Genomic DNA, 23,466 nt, shown 5'->3' with positions numbered 1-23,466 from the left:
GATGAATGAATTTCCTTGAACTGGAGTTTTGGAGAATAATCGGCGTGAGGGTGGAGGAGGATTCTCCGGCAGTGGTAGAGCTTCATTGTCCATAAGTCCTGCGCCAAAAGAATATTATATCTGGTGGTAGCTATGGTCGTGGTCGAGCAGGACATGGCAGTTGTGGAGAACCTTTCCCGGTGGAGTTTCAAGTTCTTGAGTAATAGTGAGCTTTGGAGCTCTTTCTGACTGTGAGCAAATCAGGAATTCTTTAGGAGGTATACTGAAGCATAATTACTCATAATGAAATAGCCGAAGAATAGAAATTGTAAAAACCCAGGATGAAATAGAATTAAAAGGAAATAAAATAAAAAAAGAATAATTTCAAAATATAGAGATAAAAATAAAATAAAATAAATAATAGGTGTTTATAGAGAAATTGGGGCACACGGCCATGCTCTAGCTCAGCCCGTGCGTTTCGTATTTTCGAAATTAGGCGTATTGGTGTACATGGCCATGTTGCACGACCATGTCGATCTCCGTTCTCTTCTCCTACGTCCGTGTAAGAAGGCGCATGCCCGTGTTAAATTGACAGGTTTCACCACGGTTTCAAAATACGGTTTGGCAGTTTCTCCCACGGCCATGTCGCATGGCTGTGGCTACTTATCGCATCCCGTGTTGGGGAAGAAATTTTTATCCTATTTTCACACGGCCGTATTGCACGGCCGTGTTGCATCCCATGGTATGTGCACTCTAGCTGTGTGGTTCTGAAAAGCCTGTGCTCATTGATTTGGTTAGTATGTTAGATTTTAAAAACTAAAATTTAAAGAAAGTAATATTGTTAGTGCCCGGGTTGCCTCCTAAGAAGCGCTTATTTAAAGTCTAAGCTAGACTTTACCGTGTGAGTATACTTAAGGAGATTCGTGGAGCCGTAGCTCCTCCCTGTCATCTTTAAATTTCTCACCGTTGTAAGGTTTGAGGCGATGTCCATTTACTTTGAAATTACCTTTCGATGGGTGACTTATTTTTACGGTGCCTATGGGAAAACTGTTTTGACTACGAATGGACCTGACCATCGTGATTTAAGCTTCCCAGGGAACAATTTAAGTCTCAAGTTATATAATAGTACAAGATCTTCAACTTCAAACTGTTTATTTTGTTTGAACTGAGCATCGTGGCGTCGTTTCGTTGCTTCCTTGTATAGTCTTGAATTTTCATATACATAGGTTCGCCATTCGTCTAACTCGTTTAACTGCATCAACCTATTTTTACCTACAAGTTTGGGATCAAAGTTTAGAAATTTTATAGCCCAGAATGCTTTGTGTTCTAACTTAAACGGTAGATGACAAATTTTTCCATAAATGAATTTGTATGGTGATGTTCCTATGGGGGTTTTAAAAGCAATTCTATAAGCCCATAATGCGTCTTCTACTTTCATTGTCCAAACTTTCCTGTTTAATCTACCGTCTTTTCTAGGATACGTTTAAGTTCTCGATTTGCCACTTCGACTTGGCCACTAGTTTGAAAGTGGTAAGTGGTAGCTGTTCGATGGTAAAATCCATATTTCTTAAAGGTTTTTTCAAATTAGGCGTTATAGAAATGAGTCCCCCAATCACTGATGATTAATCTAGGTGTTCCAAATCGAGAGAAAAGTTTTTTAAGGAAATGTACCACTACTCTAGCATCATTTGTAGGCAGAGCTTGGGCTTCAACCCATTTAGACATAAAATAGACAGCTACTAAGATGTATTTATTTCCAAATGAACTAGGGAATGGACCCACGAAGTTGATACCCCAAACATCAAATATTTCACATGAAAGCATATATATCTGAGTCATTTCATCACGGTTAGAGATACTTTGGCATTTGTCACAAGAAATAACATACCTGTTGGCATCTTTGAATAAGGTGGGCCAATAAAAACCTGATTCAAGTATTTTATGCGCAGTCTTATTTCCACTGTAATGTCCTCCAGCTGGTCCTGAGTAGCAATGTTCCAAGATTTTTAATGCTTCTATTCTTGTAACACATCACTGAATGACTTGATCTGCACATATACGGAAAAGAAAAGGATCTTCCCAAAAGTAGTTTTTCACATCAGTAAAGAATCGTTTCTTTCGCTGATGTGTCAACCCTTATAGGATAACGTTAGTGGCTAAAAAATTCGGGATGTCTGCAAACCAAGGTACCTCTGAGTCAGAAATAGAAAAAAATTGTTCTTCAGGGAATGAATCATTTATTTCCACTTTATCTAGCTCTTTAGTATTTGAATTTTCAAGCCTGGATAAATGATCAGTTGCTAGATTTTCTGCTCCTTTCTTATCTTGAATTTCCAAGTCGAATTCCTGTAATAGCAAAATCCGTCGAATGAGACGAGGTTTTGCATCAGTCTTAGTTAACAGATAGCGAAGGGCAGAATGGCCAGTATAAACGACAACTTTAAACAATATTAGATATGGCCTAAATTTATTGAATGCAAAAACCACAGCTAACAATTCTTTCTCTGTGGAAGTGTAGTTCTCCTGTGCAGCTATCAAAGTTTTGCTAGTATAATAAATAGATTGAAAGTGCTTGTCCCTTCGCTGTCCCAAAACTACACCTACTGCAAAGTCACTCGCATCACACATTAGTTCAAAAGGTAAATTTCAATCAAGTGTTATTATAATTGAAGCATTAATCAATTTATCCTTTAGAGTATAAAATGCTTCTAAACATTCCTGATCAAAATTAAAGGGCATATCTTTTTCTAGTAATTTGGCCAAAGGCTTAGCTATTTTAGAAAAATCTTTAATAAATCTTCTATAAAACCCAGCATGTCCTAAAAAACTTCTAATAGCCTTAACCGAACTAGAGGGAGGTAATTTTTCAATGATTTCGACTTTAGATTTATCAACCTCAATCCCTTTACTAGAAATTTTATGTCCTAGCACAATACCTTCTTGAACCATAAAGTGACATTTTTCCCAGTTAAGTACGAGGTTTGCTTCCTCACATCTTATTAGAACTCATTTTAAATTTTTAAGGCAAAGATGGAAAGAGTTACCGAATACCGAGAAATCATCCATAAATACCTCCATGATATCTTTTACGAGTTTGTCAAAGATGGCCATCATGCAGCGCTAGAACGTAGCAGGAGCATTACATAATCCAAAGGGCATTCTTCGATAAGAAAATGTATCGTATGGGCATGTGAATGTCATTTTTTCCTGATCTTCAGGAGCTATTGGATTTGAAAATAGCCAGATAGTCTGTCTAATAAGCAGTAGTACATGTGCCCTGATAGTCTTTCCAACATTTGGTCAATGAATGGTAAGGGGAAGTGATCTTTCCTCGTGCCATCATTTAGCTTCCTATAGTCAATGCAAACTCTCCAACCTGTGACTGTCCTAGTTGTAATTAGTTCATTCTTCTCATTGGTTACCACAGTTATGCCTCCTTTCTTAGGAACAACCTGCATTGGACTTACCCAAGAATTGTCAGAAATAGGATAAATAGTTCCAACATCTAGAAGTTTAATTACCTTGGCTTTAACAACTTCCTTCATGTTGGGGTTCAGCCGTCTTTGAGCTTGCACACATGGTTTATATTCATCTTCCATTAAAATTTTGTGGGTGCAAAAAGAAGGGCTAATCCTTTTAATGTTAGAAATCTTCCAAGCTATGACCTTTTTATGTTCTTTTAATACTTGGATTAATTCCTCTTTCTTCTTGGGTTGCAAGTTAGATGCAATGATAACTGGTAATGTAGAATTATTTCCAAGGAATGCGTATTCCAAGTGGTTTGGTAATTGTTTGAGTTCCAGTTTGGGAGGTTCTTCAATAGAGGGTTTTTGCTTAGATCCATCGTTCCCTTTAATGTCCTCATATTCTTCTTGTCTTTGGAAAGATTCATTGAAGTTCAGTTTAGCTTTTATTTTACCTATCTCGGAATCATCATCATCTATCTCCTCTCCTTGGGCATGGCACAGTTCCAACGTGTCCTTATGTATGATTTCCTGAAAAGAATCTTGAGCAGCATGATCAATAGAGTCAATAAAATAACATGAGTCGTCCTGTTCGCTAGAAAATCTCATGGCATCATAAATTTTAAAAACGATTTCTTCGTCACCTGCTCTAAGTACCATTTTACCATCACCTACATCAATAACAGCCCTAGTAATGGCTAAAAATGGACGCCCTAAGATTAAAGGAACTTTAACATCTTCATCCATATCAAGCACAACGAAGTCAACAGGGAATATAAATTTATCTACTTTTACAAGTATGTATTCTATAATACCCCTAGGATATTTAACAGATCTATTAGCTATTGAATACTCATCCTAGTGGGTTTAGGTTCCCCAAGACCAAGTTGTTTAAACATTTTATATGGCATCAAATTAATGCTAGCACCTAAATCAGCTAGTGCCTTATCAACGTTAAAACTACCAAGTAAGCAGGGTATAGTAAAACTTCCTGGATCTTTTAGTTTGGTTGGCAATTTGTTTTGGAGTATAGCCGAGCATTCCTTGTTAAGTTCTACTATAGATAAGTCTTCAAACTTCCTTTTGTTTGTTAAGAGCTCCTTTAAAAATTTTGTGTATGTAGGCATCTGCGATATAACTTCAACAAAAGGTAAGTTAATATGTAGTTGTTTAAAAAGTTCAAGGAATTTACCAAATTGTGCATCCATGCGGTCTTTCTTCAACTTTTCTGTGTATGGAATTGATGGTTTATATTCCTTCGGCATTGGATTGTCATTACTTTCGGGTTTTACCTTCTCTCCTTTGCTTTTGTCAGCTTCTTGTTGTGGCTTCTTTTCCGATTCAGCTAACACTTTCCCACTCCGTAGTGTAACAACTTTCACATGTGCTTCTGGATTGGGTTCGGTGTTACTAGGAAGATTTCCTAGTGCTCTTTCAGAAATCATCTTAGCCAACTGTCCAATTTGAGTTTTGAGCCCTTAGATCGATGCTTGTTGATTTTTGAGTGCTGTCTCCTTATTCTGAAAATAAGTTTCTGACACCGAGATGAATTTGGTTAGCATCTTCTCAAGGTTCGGCTTCTTTTCTTGCTGGTAAGGTGGATGTTGAACACCCAGAGGATGTTGTGGCCTTTGATTTCCTTGACCGCCTCACAATAAATTGGGATGGTTCCTCCAACCTGCATAATAAGTGTTTCTTTATGGGTTATTTTGGGATCTAGAGTTATTGTTACCCATGTACTGGACTTGTTCCTCCTCGATGCTAGGGTTGAAGAGTTGATATTCTGTGCATGCTCCTCCTCTATTTGAATTGCATCTCATCACTGGATGTACCTGAGTAGAACCTCACAAACCGTCAATCTTTTTTATTTAAGAGTTCTACTTGGTTAGTTAGCATAGCAACCGCGTCGAGGTTGAAAACACCGGCTGCTTTCATCGGCTTTGTTCTCATAACTTGCCACTGATAGTTATTCAGTGACATCTCCTCAATAAATTCGTAAGTCGTCTTAGGTGTCTTATTATTGATAGTTCCTCCAGCGACTGCATCAATCATCTACCGAGTCGAAGGATTCAAGCCATTATGGAATGTTTGAACCTGTAGCCCAAGCGGTAACCCATGGTGAGGGCACCTTCTTAAAAGGTCCTTGTATCTCTCCCATGCATCGTAGAGTGTTTCTAAATCCATCTGCACAAAAGAAGAGATACGTAATTTGGCTGTTTTAGCCGGTGGAAAATATTTTAATAAAAAATTTTCAGTCATTTGTTCCCAAGTAGTGATTGATCCTTATGCCAACGAGTTCAACCATTGTTTAGCCCTATTCCATAAAGAAAAGGGAAACAACCGAAGGTATATGGCATCATAAAAAACGCCATTAATTTTAAAGGTATCGCAAAATTCTAGGAAATTTGCCAAGTAAGCGTTGGGATCCTCGTCCTGTAAACCATCAAACTAAACAAACTGTTGTATCATTTAAATTGTGTTAGGTTTCAGTTCAAAATTATTTGCAACAATAGCAGGTCTAACTATACTTGTGACAGTCCTAATGTGACCCTAGTCGGAAAGTGGTTTCGGGACCACAAAACTGAGTCATAAAAATAATTAACCATCATATTTGATGCTTATTATATATATATATATATATATATATATATATGCATGTGTGAAAATTTCATGTTTGAATTTTGATAATTGTAAGTGAATTTTATTAAATAGGACTTGTGTGAGAAAATTTAGAAATGTGCTAGGCAAATGTTAAAGTGGCCTATTGATGCATGTTAGAAAATGCTTGTCCTTGCATGTCAAATTACCCAAAACTTTAGGTAGTGGCCGGCCATGCTATGGGTTAAAGCATATTATAAACATTTTGTGTTAATGTTTCATGTTAGAAATAATAAAATAAAAGGTTAGTAATAAAGTAATGAAAAGGGAGGGGTGATGAAAACAAAGTTGTCTCATCCATGCTCCCCCATTGCCGTGACTTGAGGAAGGAAGAAGAAGAGGATTCTCTTGCTTCATGTTCGGTTGGTTGATGTTTAGGAAGAGGTATGTTTGATGTTATTCCATGAAATTCATGCATATTTCTAGATGTTGGTTTAAATTCTTTTGCTATTTGATGGAGATGATACTCGGCCATGGGTGTTGTCTTCTTGGTTGGTGTTTGATGTTGTGGTGATGAGGCATGAAGATGATTGAGTTTGAGTGCTTAATAAAAAGGATGGGTCTTAACAACTTCATGAAGTATTCGGCCATGGTGCTAAAATGTTGTATTGTGTTTAAACTTAGAATTTTTAGTTATATGGATGTGTTAAGTTGCTTGAAATGTTAGATTAATTTGAACTCATCACCAAGTTCTTTACTCAACCCATGTTAAAAATTTCGGTATTGAGATGCCTAGAACTTTCGGCCATAGTAGCTATGGAGAAATAAGGTTTTTGTTTCTTGTTAAATTGGATGTATCTTGTTGTATGAGTGCTTGAACAAACTATGATTAAATAGATGCATAGATTCAAGGTGGGAAGAATTGGCTATTATGCTTGATACTAATGCCGAATATGAGAATGTTGTACTTGAAAAATGTAGGTGAACATGACAAGTGTATTCGGCTTAGGGCATAAAGGATATGAAAATTTGGTATTTATTTTTGATTGTGTGTGTATGACCATGGATAATTGGCCGCACAAATATTATAAATACATAATGTATGTTAAATTTATTAAGCTACAAAACATTATACATGATCGGCCAAGGTAAATTATTTGAGTAAAGTATATCTTGATGGTACATTTTGGCTAGTATAAAATGTATATGGATGTCGTATGACTATGTTTAATTTGGGAAGTAAATTTTTTGATTTAGCTCAAGAGCCTAGAGGATCAAAGTTGGATAAGGGAAAGGAAAAAGTGATCGAATAGCCGTCGAAATCGTTCGACAACATCCGAGGTAAGTTCTTAAGTAATTGAGTTTGATTCCTTTGTAAGTTTAAGTTTTAAAACGGGATGAATATGAATTATGTATATACGTTAAGGTCAATGACTTTTCTAAATGACGGCATATATGATATTATGTTTTAAATATGTGAATGAGAACTTTCTGAGTAAATTGTATAAATCTGCTAGGGACAGCAGCAGAAGCGTGTTTTGGAAAAATTACCATAAATTGTGGGAGTTGAGTTAAAGGCTGAATAAATTATGTAATTAAAGCTTGATGCGTCTAGTTTCGTATAAAAGAAATTGTGTAAGTAAAGGGGTTTCCGATAATGAGAAATTAAATTCTTAGTGAAGAGTAGTCAGAGTAGTCAAGCAGTAAAATAGGGGAAACTTTAAGAAAAATCTGGAATTGATTGGCCAAACCAAAAATTCTGAAAATTTTGTGGATAGAGGATATACGAGTCTATTTTCATGGAAAATTAACGGCACATAATTTGAAATTTCGTATCCCCAGTTACAAATAATTTAACGACTGTTCCTCAGGAAAACAGCTTGTAGAGAATTTGTGGTTATGTTGTAAACATGGATAAAACTTGTTTTAGTTGCTCATAAGCTATTGATCAAACCCATACGTGAATTCTAAATTTTGATATAATAAAATGATATATGAGTGTTAGATGGATCTTTGATATTAAAATTTGTGAAATTGTAAGTTTATAAGTATTCGAATATGAAATGATAGTATGGCATGAAATTGAATTATTCATTGGAAAATGATAGATGTAGATTCAGCCAAGACAAAGTCTATACATGAAAGTATATGTGGTATGTGAAGTATATTTGGATAATTGTGATGTGAATACATGAAAATTTATATTTTGATCTAGGATTTTATGTGATGAATGTGAATGTGTATATATGAGATAAGGCCGAATGGCAAATGTGATGAATGTGAACATGCATATATGAGATAAAGCCGAATGGCCAATGTGATGAATGTGAACATGCATATGTGTGTTAAGGCCGAATGGTCAATGTGATGAATGTGAACATGCATATGTGTGATAAGGCCGAATGGCCAATGTGATGAATGTGAACATGCATATGTGTGATAAGGCCGAATGGCCAATGTGATGAATGTGAACATGCATATATGTGATAAGGCCGAATGGCCAATGTGATGAATGTGAACATGCATATATGAGATAAGGCAAAATGGCCAATGAGACGAACGTGGAAGTGTATATATGTGGTAAAGCCGAATGGCTAATGCGAAATGTGTATGAGATGGATACGAGGTAAAGCCGAATGGCTAATGCGAAACGTGTATGAGATGGATATGTGGTAAAGCCAAATGGCTAATGTGAGAGATGTAGGGGATGTATATATATATATATATTGTGGCCAAATGACAAACGGCAGAAGGTGTGTTTTATTAGATATTTGATGAGGTAAATAAATTACAAATGTGATAGTCGATGTGAATGTTGTAACATGTGAATAAATATGCATGAAACTCTATGATGTAAACCCGGGATTAAAGACCAGATGACCATATGTGGTGACTATATGCAGGTTAAGACCCACTGACTTCGTGTGGAGATTTCATCTGAGCTAAAGGTCTCGCCGATAATCCGAGTAGAGTTTAAAGCTATAAGACATTCTCAATAAGAATTGCTTATAAATATATTCAATGCGAAAGGTTAAGCGGTATGTACTCCAAGTTTATATGTGAGCTTGATTTGAACTAAATCATAAGGTAGTTATGTGATGCATCGTGAGCAATCTATGAGACTATTCCTATGATTATGTGACATCGGATCGGTCACGAGAGGTTATGTGAAATTATACAATATATCTATGTCACATGAGCTCACTTTTATGTGAAAGTTTATCGCCTATTGTATATGATGAGATGTGCATATTCGGTAAAGGGAAGGTATGCTAGAAGGAAGAGTGAAATAAAAATACGAACAACTATGTTATAATTTGATTGTTATCTGTTGACACTGCTTAAAACTTACTAAGCATTGTAATGCTTACTCCGTTTACTTGTTTCCTCTGTTCTATAGATCTTATTTGGAAGCTACAGGCTCGGGGATCGTCAGCAACTAGTCACACTATCACTATCCACTGCTTGTTACTGTTATGTTTTGAATTATTTTATGGCATGTATAGAATAGACCAGTGGCCGAAGAATATTTTGGTTAATGTATATAAGCCATGCGAAAATGGCATCTTTTAAATGTGTACTTATAGAAATTTAAATTGTATCCCTGACTGTCTTTAGTATTTATTTAAAGGAATGTTCTTTAAAAATATATATATATTTACTGTTCTGATATGAGTTTCAAGTCTGGTAATTCCCCTTCACCTATTCTGGCGACGAATACAGGATAGGGGTGTTACAATACTTGACTCAGTTCCTGTCAAATTAGGTTTAGCATAATCATACATAGTACGTGGAGTAGGATTTTGATTAACAGCAATTGCAGGAGGTAGCGAATTTTCTTGGTTTTCAACCATCTCCTCGGTCGTGTTTTGAATATCGTCCTCTTACTCGTTCTCTGTGTATCTTAAGCTTCACCTTATTTCTCTTTGGTTTCTGCGAACTGTGTGATCGATCTCACTGTCAAAAAGTAATGGTCCTGATGGGTTTCTTCTAGTCATAAACTATAAGAACCTGCCAGAAAAAGGGAAAAAGAAGAATTAGTAATAAAAATTATAATAAAAATTAAATTGCAGTAAAAGTAAATGGCTAAAGTAATAAAAATCGAGTGTTCATAATATCTTAGTTCCCCGACAACAGTGCCAAAAACTTGATACATGATATTCGTGACAGGTTTTAAATATTTATAATGAATCGTTCTTGAAACTAACTATATCACGATGAAGGCAAGTGTACCTATCGAACAGTAGTATAGCTTTAGCAAGACCGGATTGTCGAACCCAAAGGAACTAAAAGTACTAGTAATGACTGTCTTTTTATTATCTAGCCTAAGAATAATGAGGTTTGTTTTAACTAGCTAATTAACTAAACTAAGAATTCATACAAAATAGAAATGTGTAATTACTTTTGGAAAACTCGATTGATTAAGACAATACCTAAGGAAAAATTCACCTAGACTTCACTTGTTATTTGACTCTGAATCGGACGATTTATTCATTTGACTTGATCTGTAGAAATCCCTAAGTTATATTATTATCTCTCTCGAGACTAACAACGTCTAACCCTAGGTTGAATAATTGAAATCTCTTTCTAATTAACTCCCTAGGGTTGCATTAACTCGATCTATAGATCCCCTTATTAGGTTTCACCCTAATCCGACAAAATCTTGTCACCCTATCTCCAGGCGCGCAACTAACTCCGCTTAATCATGAAAAATGTACTCTTAGACAGGGTCTATTCCTCCTCTGAATAAGAGCTTAACTAGAAGCAATATCCTGGAATATCAAAATAGGAATTAAGAACACATAATTAAGAACAAGTCAAATATTTATCATACAATTTAGATAATAATAACAAGATTTTTCTTAGGTTTCATTCCCCTTAGGTATTTAGCGGTTTTAGTTCATAATTAAAAAGGTAAACATCTCAGAAGAATAATGAATACAAAACATAAAGAAAAACCCAAAACTCCTGAAGGGAATTTAAGGGGAGATCTTCAGTCTTGATGATGAATCCGACTTCTAAGATGGATCAATCGACTTTCCTTGAGCAGTTCCCTGCTTCCTTCTTTATATGTGTCCTTTTTCCTCCTCCTCTAGGGTGTATTTATAGGCTTTAGAATGCCTAAGAACCCTCAAAATTGGCCTTTTCCGAATTGGACTCAATTTGGGCTCGACAGGGACACGCCCGTGTGCGATTGCTTAAGGCTGTGGTCAAGCCTGTTAAATAAGCACGGGCGTGTGGTCCACCCGTGTGAGTTGTGCTTCAATTCTACCAAATTGACACGGTCATTTGGTCTACTGAGGAGGTACAAGCCGTGTTGATTTCATACGTTGGCCCATTTTCTCCATTTTTGGCCCGTTTCTCATTCCTTTCACTCTCATATGCTCACCTACGTATAAAACATGAAATTAAGGCATTAGGAGCATCGAATTCACCAATTTTAAGGAAAAATCATCCATAAAATGTGCTAAGCATGGGATAAAAATATGTATGAATTACGGTTTATCACTTGGACTGTGTTTGGGCTCATAAAGTATGATAAAAAGTAATTAGGTGATAATCCATCTGAGTTAATTTGGAAACTGAAATATTAGTGAGTGACTGAGCCTCCGACACCAACCTTGTAAGTATTTCTATTCTAAAATAAAGACTAGTTGAAGGTTTTAATATGGACTGGTGAAATTATCATGTTGAATGTCTGAACTGATCTGTGCACTCTAACATTGTAACTAGACTGCTAAAATGAGTTCGCGTGGTAGTCATGGACGGGGAACTCGTTTGTGTCGAGGACGCCAAAGAGGAGCTCGAGTAGAGTCATCCTTTATGGGTAGTATGCCCAACTTGGAGACTAGTGTAACAGTTGATACTCCCACTACTGAGACAGTGTCCCAGACTCGGACGACTGGGGACGAAACACTGTGTCAGGCCATAATTCGAGCATTGGAGAGGGTTGCAAGGACCCATTTTGTGTCGAGAGGCCCGAGGGTCGATTATTAAATGACTCTGGTCGACTGATGTCGAATTGTTCAGGGGTGCCATAGGAGTCGCTCCTACTATTGCAGAATATTGGCTCGAGGCTACCGAGCATATTATGACTAATCTAGATTTTACCCCCACTCAAAAATTGAGGGGTGCAGAGTCTTTACTCCGGGACAAAGCCTATCAGTGGTGGCTGACAGTTGAGCAAGGTGCTCAGCCTGAGCAGGTTAATTGGGATTATTTCAAGAACACCCTTGAAGGTAAGTACGTGGGGGCCAGTTATGTTAAGGCTTGCCGACGTGAGTTTATGAGCCTAGTTCAGGGCGACCGATCTGTTGTTGAATATGAAGCTGAGTTTCTGCGATTGAGCAAGAATGCACGGGCACTGGTAGCGTCTAACTACAACAAGTGTGTGAGGTTTGAGGAAGGATTGAGATATGATCTGCGAGTTATGATAGCTCTTAAGAGGGAACAGGTTTTTGCGGTTCTGGTTGACAAATCAAATATAATGGAGAAAGTGAAGCGCACTGAGCGCGAGTGGCGTGACCGCTAGAGGGATCAGAGTAAGAGAAAGAGGGATTTGGGTCCCTATGGTTCTAGACGGCGCCCTAAGAAATGGACAAGAATTGGTAGTCTCCCAAGGCCATAGGCATCAGTTGTGGCGACTGAGATTCAGCTATGCAATGATTGTGGGAAACTCCATCCGGGTGAGTGCTGGAGGAAGTTAGGAGCATGTCTCCATTGCGGGTTGATGGAGCATCAGGTTAGAGGTCGCCCCCCGTCAACCAGATCAGGTGCTAGCTACAGTATAGACTCCAGTTCGGGGTTCTGTTTAGCCTCTAACAGTGGTTCAGCAACCGCTTAAAGGTCGTGGTACTAGTAGAGGTGGTAATGGATCTGGAAGAAGACAGGGAGCCCTGGGTAAAGGTGCAAGTCAGATTAAGGCTCGTCAGCCAGCTCTAGTTTATGCAATGAGATGCCGCAAGGATAGCGATGATGCTGATGTCATTGCAGGTACCTTCTTTATTCATTCTATATTGTATTATGTTCTCATTGATATTGGATCTACTCACTCGTATATCGCTAGTGTTGTTTCTGCAAATCTGGGTTTAACTATTGAAAATATTGTAAGAGATTTTTCTGTGATTAGTACTTTGGGTCAATTAGTTCTGGTTGATAGAGTATACAGGCGGGTACCCCTGGAACTCCAAGGTATGGTATTTCTAGTTGATTCGGTGGAGTTACCCTTTAATGAGTTTGATTTGATTCTGGGAATGGATTGGCTCGTTGAATATCGGGTCAGTCTAGATTGTACAACTAAGAAAGTTACTTTAAAAATAGATGCGAACAACAAAGTGGTCATGGTTGGTGAGCGTCGAGACTACCTCTCTAATGTAAACGCCGCTCTTATAGCAAATAAGTTAGTCTGAAAACGGTGTGAGGCAGACCTTGCCTACGTATCCGATTCTGTTCCCACAAAGCTCACTGTGGGACCCTAAACCCTAAACCCGCACCGTGAGGCAGTTCCTAGACGTTTTTCCCTAGGAATTGCCTGGAGTACCTTCAGATAGAGAGGTGGAATTTGGTATTGATCTGTTACCAGGTACTATTTCGGTTTCTATTGCGTCCTATCGTATGGCACTGAAAGAGTTGACTGAACTAAAAGTGCAGCTTCAGGAACTTCTTGATAGGGGTTCATTCGACTGAGTGTGTCCTCATAGGGGTGTTGATGTTATTTGTTAAGAAGAAAGATGGGTTGATGAGGACGTACATCGACTATCAACAATTGAACAAGTTGACCATTAAGAATAAATACCCGTTATCGAGGATTGACGACTTATTTGACCAGTTTTGAGGGGCATCTTTTTTTTCTAAAATTGATTTGCGCTCTGTTTACCATCAGCTCAAGGCCAAAGAGACTGATGTGTACAAAACTGTCCTCTAGACTTGTTACAGACACTATGAGTTTCTAATGATGCATTTTGGCTTGACGAATGCCCTAGCGGTGTTTATAGACTTAATGAATCGGGTGTTCCATCTGTACTTAGATTAGTTTGTAGTGGTTTTTATCGATGACATCCTGATTTACTCTAAAACTGAAACTGAGCATGATAATCTCCTTCGCATTGTACTTTAGATATTCTAAGAAAAATAGTTGTATGATAAGTTCAGCAAGTGTAAGCTTTAGTTACAGGAAGTTGTTTTTCTGGGTCATGTGGCAACGGTAGAAGGGATCCGAGTCGATCTTAAGAAAATTGAAGCTACAGTTGAGTGGAAGCAACCGAAAAATGTGTCTTAGCTTCGTAGTTTCCTAGGTTTAGCCAATTACTATTGAAGATTAATCGAGGGATTTTCTTTGATAGTGTCACCTCTGTCAAAGCTACTATGTAAGAATGCTCTATTCGTATGGTCTGAGGCATAGTTTTGATAAACTCAAGTCCGTTTTGACATAAGCTCCTATTTTAGTTCAACCGAAACTGAGTCAGGAATATAGTGATGCGTCACACATCAAGCTAGGATGTGTTCTGATGCAAGACGGTAAGGTGGCCACTTATGTGTCATGATAGCTTAAGACACACGAGGGTAACTACCCTACACATGATCTTGAGCTGGCGACAGTCATATTTGTTTTGAAAATCTGGAGACATTATTTGTATGGTGAAAGGTGTATCATTTACACCGATCACAATAGTCTCAAATATTTGTTAACTCAAAAAGAGTTAAATCTTCGGCAGTGCAGGTGGGTTGAATTACTTAAATATTATGACTGCACAATAGAGTAACACTCGAGTAAGGCTAATGTGGTAGCTGATGCCCTTAACAGTAGAGCGAAAATTGATCTGGGAGCAATGTTTGTTCGTCTGAGTTTGGTTGAGAATGGTGGGTTATTAGTGGAATTACAGGTTAAACCGACTTGGGTTGAATAGATTTGAGCTAAACAATTAACTGATAAGTCCTTAGTCCAGTGGCTACAACATGTTAATCTGAACGAGAATTTCAATTTTAGCTTCAACAGCTATCAAGTGTTGTGCATCAAATGTCAGATTTGCATACCTAATGATAAAGAGTTGAGACAATCGATCCTACGGAAGGCACATAGTAGTCCTTATGTTATACACCCTGGTGGGAACAAATGTATTAGAAACTCTGAGAAATCTATTGCTGGCCCAGACTGAAATGGGAAGTAGTCGTTTTTGTGTCCCATTGTCTAACATGCCAAAAGGTTAAGGCCAAACATTAGTTGCCCTCTGGTTTTCTTCAGCCAGTTAAGATTCCTCAATGGAAGTGGGAATGAGTAACGATGGATTTTGTTAGTGGTTGCCTTTAACCCCCACTAAGAAAGATTCAGCTTGGTTCATTGTTGATCAATTGACCAAATCTTCCCATTTCATTCCTATTAGAATAGATTACTCCCTACCGATGTAACAACCCATTTTTCAATGAAATCGGAACAATGGTTTCGGGACCACAAATCCGACCCAAAAAAAGGTTTATTTTTATTATATTATATGGTCTGTATTATGATTTACATGTCGTGTGAAAATTTTGATACGAAAATTTTATCGATTAAGTGTTTAATTACGGGAAAGACCAAATCACATAAAATGCAAAAGTTGAATTCTAGTAGCTAGAAGATCAAATAGCTATGGAATTCAAAACTTAAGGTCTTTATATGGAAATTAGACCATTAATAAAAAGTTAGTAGATATTTTTGGATGTTTCATCCATGGAAAATTAGAAAAAGGCTAGGGACTAAATTGGAAACCAAACTTATTAAAGATGATAAATTAATTAAATAGAAATAAAAATCATTTTTATCATCTTCTTCCCCAAAATAATACATGAAAACCCTAGGAGAGAGAGAAGAAACTTTCTTGGCCAAATTGGGTAAGTTTTCTTGTCCTATTTTTAGTAATTTTGATATTTTTGAAACCGGGATAGCTTAATCTATCTATTTGGAGGATCAATTTGAGAAGTTACCAAAGTATGAAAAATGGGTCATGGGTGTATATGCTTAAAATTTGAAATTTATGGTAGAAAATGAAAGATTGTTGGCAGATAAACAACTTTTACAAAGTGATTTTTGATGAAAACATGATTTAGGGACTAAAATGCAAAGTGGTGAAAGTTGATGAAAATTCTAAAATTTATAGAATATATGTGCTTTAAATTCTATGTTGAAATTTTGGTTAGGCTTGGAATAGGGAGTAAATTTCATAAATTTCATTTTCCAAGCTTAGGGAAGAAATTGAAATTTATCGAAAAGTTAGGGGCAAAATGGTTATTTTGCCTTGGATGTAAATTGAGTCCACATGAATGTGAAATGTGAAAAATTGACGTTAAATTTACTTGTATAGATTCGGATGGACCAAATTCAGAGTTAGAACGAGGAAAAGAGGAAAATGTTGGATTAGTAGATTTATGTATATGAACATTTGTCGAGGTAAGTTCGTGTAACTAAATTGTATATGTTTTTATGCTTGAATTAAATGTTGAGTTTGTGAATTATATAAATTCCATAAATATGTGAAATTATAAATGATAAAAATGTAAATTTTATGCTTGAGTTGAATGTGAACATTTGAATTGCAGAAATGCATAAATAAATGAGATTGACCACATGCTTGATCATGCTTGAAAGATGCTAAATTTCATTTGAATAAATGGAAAATTTGATGGATATGTGATTTCCTAAAATGAATGAGGTCCTGCATTTGTTGTTGGCATGATTTAGTTCAGACGAGTAATCCTATTGACCTCATTACAGAAAGGATTTAGCCCGGATGGTTAATCCTGATATAAGTCCTCTCGAGCATATGCTATGGAGATGGGTAATCTAGATCAAGCTCCTTAGACCATATGTAATGAAAAGGACTTAGCTTGGACTGGTAATCCTATAGGTATTCTCTGAAATAGTACCTTATAGGTATCACTGAACATGAATTGACAAATTCTGAGTACACCTTGGGTGTACTACATGTGTATCCATAGATGTTCCAAACAAATTCAACAGGTAAAAATCTTGACATGAAAGGACATGAATAAGAAATGAGTTATTACACATAGTTTTCTGAAATCTATGAAAATGATTGTAATAGCCCTAATTTGACCCTGGTCGGAAAGTGGTTTCGGGACCACAAAATCGAGTCACAAAATTATATAAATTTTCTTTTCTATGTTTATTATATGTAAAGTTTCATGTGTGAAAGTATCGTGTCTTAATTTTGTCATTTGAATGTGGAATTATTAAAAAGGACTTATGTGAGAAACTTGAAAATGTGATAGGTTAATTTGTAGTGGCCAAATATTGTATGGTTTAAAATATGGGGACTTGCATGTTAAATATTCCTTCCTTAAGTTAGTGGACGGCAAGGTTAGTGGATGATGGACATTTTATGCCTTTTATATTAATAAATTAAATGTTAAATGAATAAATAATATGAAATATGAACTTATATTAAAAGAAATGGGTGATAAAAACAAAGTTGGTTCATCTTTTCTTCCTCCATTGCCGTACCTAAAGAAAGAAAAGAAGAAATTGAAGTTAAGGCATTTGGTCACCTTTAAGTGGATTAAGGTATGTTAATGCTCTTTCATTGAAAATCTTTGTATATTTGGAGTGGTCATCAAGTATAGAAGCTAGCTCATGGCATATGTTTTTGTAAAGTTATGAAGATGACATTCGGTCATTATTGTTTGTATTTCTTTGATGTTGTTTTTGATGCTTTAGTGTATTGAGGGTTGATTATAGATGAGTTGAGCTTGGTAAAATTAAATGTTTGTGGCTTAATTGCTTAATGACAATCGGCTATGTTGAAATGCTAAATTAGTGCTAAATTGTAAGTATTTAATTGAGTGTTAGCCGAAATTGAGCTTATGATAGTAATTAGAATTTGTGAAATTTATGCATTTTGTGGTCCAAGTGTGATAAGAACCATACGGTTATGGCATGTAAGCATGAAGATTTGTGGATGTTTTAGAATTGGCCTAAGTGTTTTAGTCATTAATATATATATATATATATTGCCGAATGTATGCTTAAGGAATTGGTTAAGTACATTGTTGTTAAATGCTTGTTGTTTTGTATAATTGTTGCCTAGCTACTAAATGAACTTAGGGTATTATGGATAAGTTTAAGAGTGGCATAATTGAAATGAAGTTTGCTTGTGCGAATGTGATTTTAGTGCATGAATTAGAGTTTAATTTCATTCGGTAACTCATACCAAATTGGGAGATAGTATTAAACATTAGTTTTATTTGTTAAATAATTGAAGTGAGCTTTGAATGGTTGTTTTGCTTATAATGGCGAATGTGAACTTAAGTTTTGAATTACAATTGAAGCTTGTTAGTTAGTTGATGATGTCCTTTGATAGCCCTTTTGATATTCGGCCGTTGTTAAGGAATTTTGAATTGGTTATAAATTTCTATGTTTTAATTAGCAAATTGAATTATTGAAGGTTGAGCTAATTATATATGTATACGTTTTATATGTACATTAATTTCTTAGTCTATGTTATTCGCTATAATCGTCATGGTAGAATTTTTTAATTTGTGAATTTGTTAATCATTAGCTCAAGAGCATCAAGGACAAAAGTCGGAAAAAGGAAGACAAAACTAAGCGAATAGTCAGAGAATTATAGTCGTCGACAACTCTTAAGGTAAGTTTCTAGCATATAAGTTTAGTTATAATGAAGAATGATATGGAATACGGGTAAAGATGGGACTATGAATTGGTGTAATTACCTATAGTAAAATGATAAGGAATAAGTTACTTCTATGAGCCTTAGCCGATTGGTTATTAGAAAAGTGATATTTAAATTATGATTTGTATGTGATAATAAGAAGTACTTTTATATGATGATATGTTTTAAACTCAATGGTAAGTTCTTAAGTAATTGAGTTTGATTCCTTTGTAAGTTTTAAGTTTTAAAACGGGATGAATATGAGTTATGTATATACGTTACGGTCAATGACTTTTCTAAATGATGCCATATATGATATTATGTTTTAAATATGTGAATGAGAACTTTACAGAGTAAATTGTATAAATCTGCTAGGGACAGCAGTAGTAGCGTGTTTTGGAAAAATTACCATAAATTGTGGGAGTTGAGTTAAAGGCTGAATAAATTATGTAATTAAAGCTTGATACGTCTAGTTTCGTATAAAAGAAATCGTGTAAGCAAAGGGGTTGACGGTAATGAGATTTTCAAGGTTGTGTGAGACAGAGTCAGAATGGCTCCCAAATCCCCTGTTTAGTATTTGGAAAATCATCCTAAATCGTACAAAAATTAATATAAGATAAAATTATATGCTTAGACTCCTTAATGAGTCTAGTTTCAAAAAAAATAAACGAAAACATATTTTGAATTCGGTACAATGAGAAATTAAATTCTTAGTGAAGAGTAGTCGGAGTAGTCAAGCAGTAAAATAGGGGAAACTTTAAGAAAAATCTGGTATTGATTGGCCAAACCAAAAATTCTGAAAATTTTGTGGATAGAGGATATACGAGTCTATTTTCATGGAAAATTAACGGCACATAATTTGGAATTTCGTATCCCCAGTTACAAATAATTTAACAACTGTTGCTCAGGAAAATAGCTTGTAGAGAATATGTGGTTATGTTGTAAACATGGATAAAACTTGTTTTAGTTGCTCATAAGCTATTGATTAAACCCATACGTGAATTCTAAATTGTGATATTGTAAAATTATATATGAGTGTTAGATGGATCTTTGATATTAAAATTTGTGAAATTGTAAGTTTATAAGTATTCGAATATGAAATAATAGTATGGCATGAAATTGAATTATTCATTGGAAAATGATAGATGTAGATTCAGCCAAGACAAAGTGTATACGTGAAAGTATATGTGGTATGTGAAGTATATTTGGATAATTGTGATGTGAATACATGAAAATTTATATTTTGATTTAGGATTTTATGAGATGAATGTGAACATGCATATATGTGATAAGGCCGAATGGCCAATGTGATGAATGTGAACATGCATATACGTGATAAGGCCGAATGGCCAATGTGATGAATGTGAACGTGCATATGTGTGATAAGGCCGAATGGCCAATGTGATGAATGTGAACGTGCATATATGTGATAAGGCCGAATGGCCAATGTGATGAATGTGAACATGCATATATGTGATAAGGTAGAATGGCCAATGTGATGAGCGTGGAAGTGTATATATGTGGCGGCCGAATGGCTAATCTGAAATGTGTATGAGATGGATATGAGGTAAAGCCGAATGGCTAATGCGAAACGTGTATGAGATGGATATGAGGTAAAGCCGAATGGCTAATGTGAGATATGTATGAGATGTATATATATATATATATTATGGCCAAATGACAGACAGCGGAAGGTGTGTTTTATTAGATATTTGATGAGGTAAATGAATTACAAATATGATAGTCGATGTGAATGTTGTAACATGTGAATAAATATGCATGAAACTCTATGATGTAAACACAGGATTAAAGACCGGATGACCATATGTGGTGACTATGTGCAGGTTAAGACCCGCTGACTTCGTGTGGAGATTTCATCTGAGCTAAAGGTCTCGCCAATAATCCGAGTAGAGGTTAAAGCTATAAGACTTTGCAATAAGAATTGCTTATAAATATATTCAATGCGAAAGGTTAAACAGGTATGTACTCCAAGTTTATATGTGAGCTTGATTTAAACTAAATCATAAGGTAGTTATGTGATGCATACGTGAGCAATCTATGAGACTATTCCTATGATTATGTGACATCGGATCGGTGTGAGAGGTTATGTGAAATTATACAATATATCTATGTCACATGAGCTCACTTTTATGTGAAAGTTTATCGCCTATTGTATATGATGAGATGTGCATATTCGGTGAAGGGATGGTATGCGAAGGAAGAGTGAAATAAAATACGAACAACTATGTTATAATTTGATTGTTATCTGTTGACACTGCTTAAAACTTACTAAGCATTGTAATGCTTATTCCGTTTACTTTGTTTCCTCTGTTTTATAGATCTCATTTGGAAGCTACAGGGCTCGGGGATCGTCAAGAACTAGTCACACTATCACTATCCACCGCTTATTCTTGTTATGTTTTGAATTATTTTATGGCATGTATAGAATAGACCCGTTGGTGAAGAATATTTTGGTTAATGTATATAAGCCATGCGAAAATGGCATCTTTTGAATGTGTACTTATAGAAGTTTAAATTGTATCCTGATTGTCTTTAGTACTTATCTAAAGGAATGTTCAAAAAAAAAATTCTTGTTCTGATATGAGTTTCAAGTCCGGTAATGCCCCTTTACCTATTCCGGCGACGGATACGGGATTGGGGTGTTACAATGATGCTACATGACAATTGACATATGAAAACATGAGATGATGATATTTGTACATGGGATTCTTTTGATGAATATATTCATCCTTGGTTATAGACTTGTACACTTTAAGTGTACTACTACTCGTGTGACAGTGCTATTTCGAGTAAAATGTATAATGTTTTTATATGAAATAATCTGAACTCAAGATGTGTTATATGAAAATATACTTGAGATATAGTAATATGAATTATACATGCAGTGGAAAGTATATGTGCATGGAAACTTGATTGTTATTGAGCCCATACATGTTTTTGATGTTATTATGGAATATATGACTAACAAGGGCAATGAGGATATGTGTAGGGCTTAAGGTAAAATTGAATGAATGTGCCTTACATAGTTACCTCAAAATAGAATAAATGGTAAGTTAAGTACCATGTTATATGAACTTACTAAGCATTTCATTCTTACTTAGTTTTATTTCCCTGTTTTATAGTAAATCAGAAGCTCATTGGATTGGAAGCTTGGCGGAGATCACTCACACTATCCATCGGCCCATGTCGGTACAATATGGTAAATCAATTATGGTTGTAATGGCATGTATAGGATATATTGGCCACATTGGCATGTAAATGTAAATGATACTTGTAATCTAGCCATTGGAATGGCTAGTATTGGTTTGTTTTAATATACTTGTAGTGCCAAACTATGGTAGCTACATATATGTTAAGTAGTTGATCAAATTATGTCTTACTTGAGGACTTAACAAAGGTAAGATTATAGACATGAATGCATGAAATGATATGCCATGATGAATGATGGAATTTGTTTGATTTGAATGCTTGAAATGGTTGGTATTTGGATGTGTGATTCAAGTGCAAGTTATGGGTGTGATTTTTGGTGAGAAATGAAGCTAGGAATGGCTTTATTTTGTCCACACGGGTGTATGTCTAGACCTTGTGTGACATACGGCCAGATACATGGGATTGTAGTTAGGCCGTGTGTCCCCTGCACCATAAATTCGAGAATCAGAATGCTCAGAATTGAGCACATAGGCAGAGACACGGGCGTGTGTCTTAGCCGTGTGTGCTACACGGCCTAGAACATAGACGTGTGTCTTGGCCGTGTGAAACCTGCACCTAAATTCAAATTGAATTAATTAACCACACGGCCTAACATACAGGTGTGTGGCATGGCCATGTGCACAAGTTAGAGAGTTACACGGGGTTGAACACGGCCTCCAACAAGGGCGTGCCCTAGGGTCGCACGGGCGTGTCCCTTGGACCACACGAGCATGTGATCCTTGCACCTTGGAAATTTTTTGACATTTTGCGAAAAAATCTTAGAGGTTCTGATTAAGTCCCGACTCGATTCTAATGCTCGTATTGGACCTCGAGGCTCCATTTAAAGGACGTTACGAATGATTTTAGAATTTGAATAGTAACTTGCATAATTTATTTGTAAATGTTTTTAAAAGTTTTGGTAATGCCTCGAAACCCTTTTCTGATGACGAATACGGGTTAGGGGTGTTACAACCGAGTTAGCCAAGCTGTATATTGCTGAGATTGTGAGGTTGCACAAGATTTTAGTCTTAATGATCTCTGATAGAGATCCGCGATTCATGTCTTGGTTCTGGAAGAAACTTCATGAGGCTTTAGGCATCCGACTAAATTTCATTATCGCCTATCATCCTCAGATCCACAGACAGTCTGGGTAGATCATTCAAATTCTAGAGGATATGTTTCAGGGTTGTATGATAGACTTTTGGGGCAATTAGGAGGAGTATTTACCGTTGGCTGAGTTTGTATATAACAACAGCATCTAGTCTAGTATTCAGATGGCACCCTATGAGGCCTTGTATGGTTCTAGGTGTCATACTCCGTTATGTTAGACAGAATTAAGTGAACGTCAGGTTCTTGGTCCCGAGTTAGTTTTAGAAACTAAAAACACTGTGAAATTGATTTGAGATCGTTTGAAGGCCGCCTTCGATTAGCAAAAGTCGTATACTAATTTAAAAAGAAATGATATCGAGTATTCTATAGGTGAGCAGGTATTTCTGAAAGTACCACCATGGAGAAAGGTTTTTCGATTTAGACACAAGGGAAAACTGAGCTCG

General features: G+C 36.1%; 1 protein-coding gene and 1 non-coding gene across 2 annotated transcripts; both read left to right on the top strand.

Annotated features, from left to right (window-relative positions):
• Positions 1–5,553: 5,553 nt before the first annotated feature.
• Positions 5,554–5,658, top strand: LOC128294950 (small nucleolar RNA R71). Its single transcript, XR_008285257.1, has one exon. It is a non-coding gene; the product is annotated as a small nucleolar RNA R71 (small nucleolar RNA).
• A 6,125-nt stretch (positions 5,659–11,783) lies between these two features.
• LOC108459099 (uncharacterized) lies at positions 11,784–12,573 on the top strand. Its single transcript, XM_017758463.1, has 2 exons — positions 11,784–11,959; positions 12,072–12,573. Exons 1-2 carry the CDS (start codon positions 11,784–11,786, stop codon positions 12,571–12,573), a joined length of 678 nt encoding a protein of 225 aa, XP_017613952.1.
• Positions 12,574–23,466: the final 10,893 nt, after the last annotated feature.

Source organism: Gossypium arboreum, chromosome 6, assembly GCF_025698485.1.
Source record: "Gossypium arboreum isolate Shixiya-1 chromosome 6, ASM2569848v2, whole genome shotgun sequence".
NCBI lineage: Eukaryota > Viridiplantae > Streptophyta > Magnoliopsida > Malvales > Malvaceae > Gossypium > Gossypium arboreum.
This window is presented reverse-complemented; position numbering and strand designations above follow the sequence as displayed.

What these genes read in the sequence shown, in the direction of transcription:
- LOC108459099 (XM_017758463.1), top strand. Translation starts at nt 11,784, where the DNA reads ATGAGTTCGCGTGGTAGTCATGGACGGGGAACTCGTTTGTGTCGAGGA. An exon ending in ACGACTGGGGACGAAACACT is followed by an intron (nt 11,960 to 12,071) that starts GTGTCAGGCCAT and finishes CGAATTGTTCAG; the next exon opens with GGGTGCCATAGGAGTCGCTC.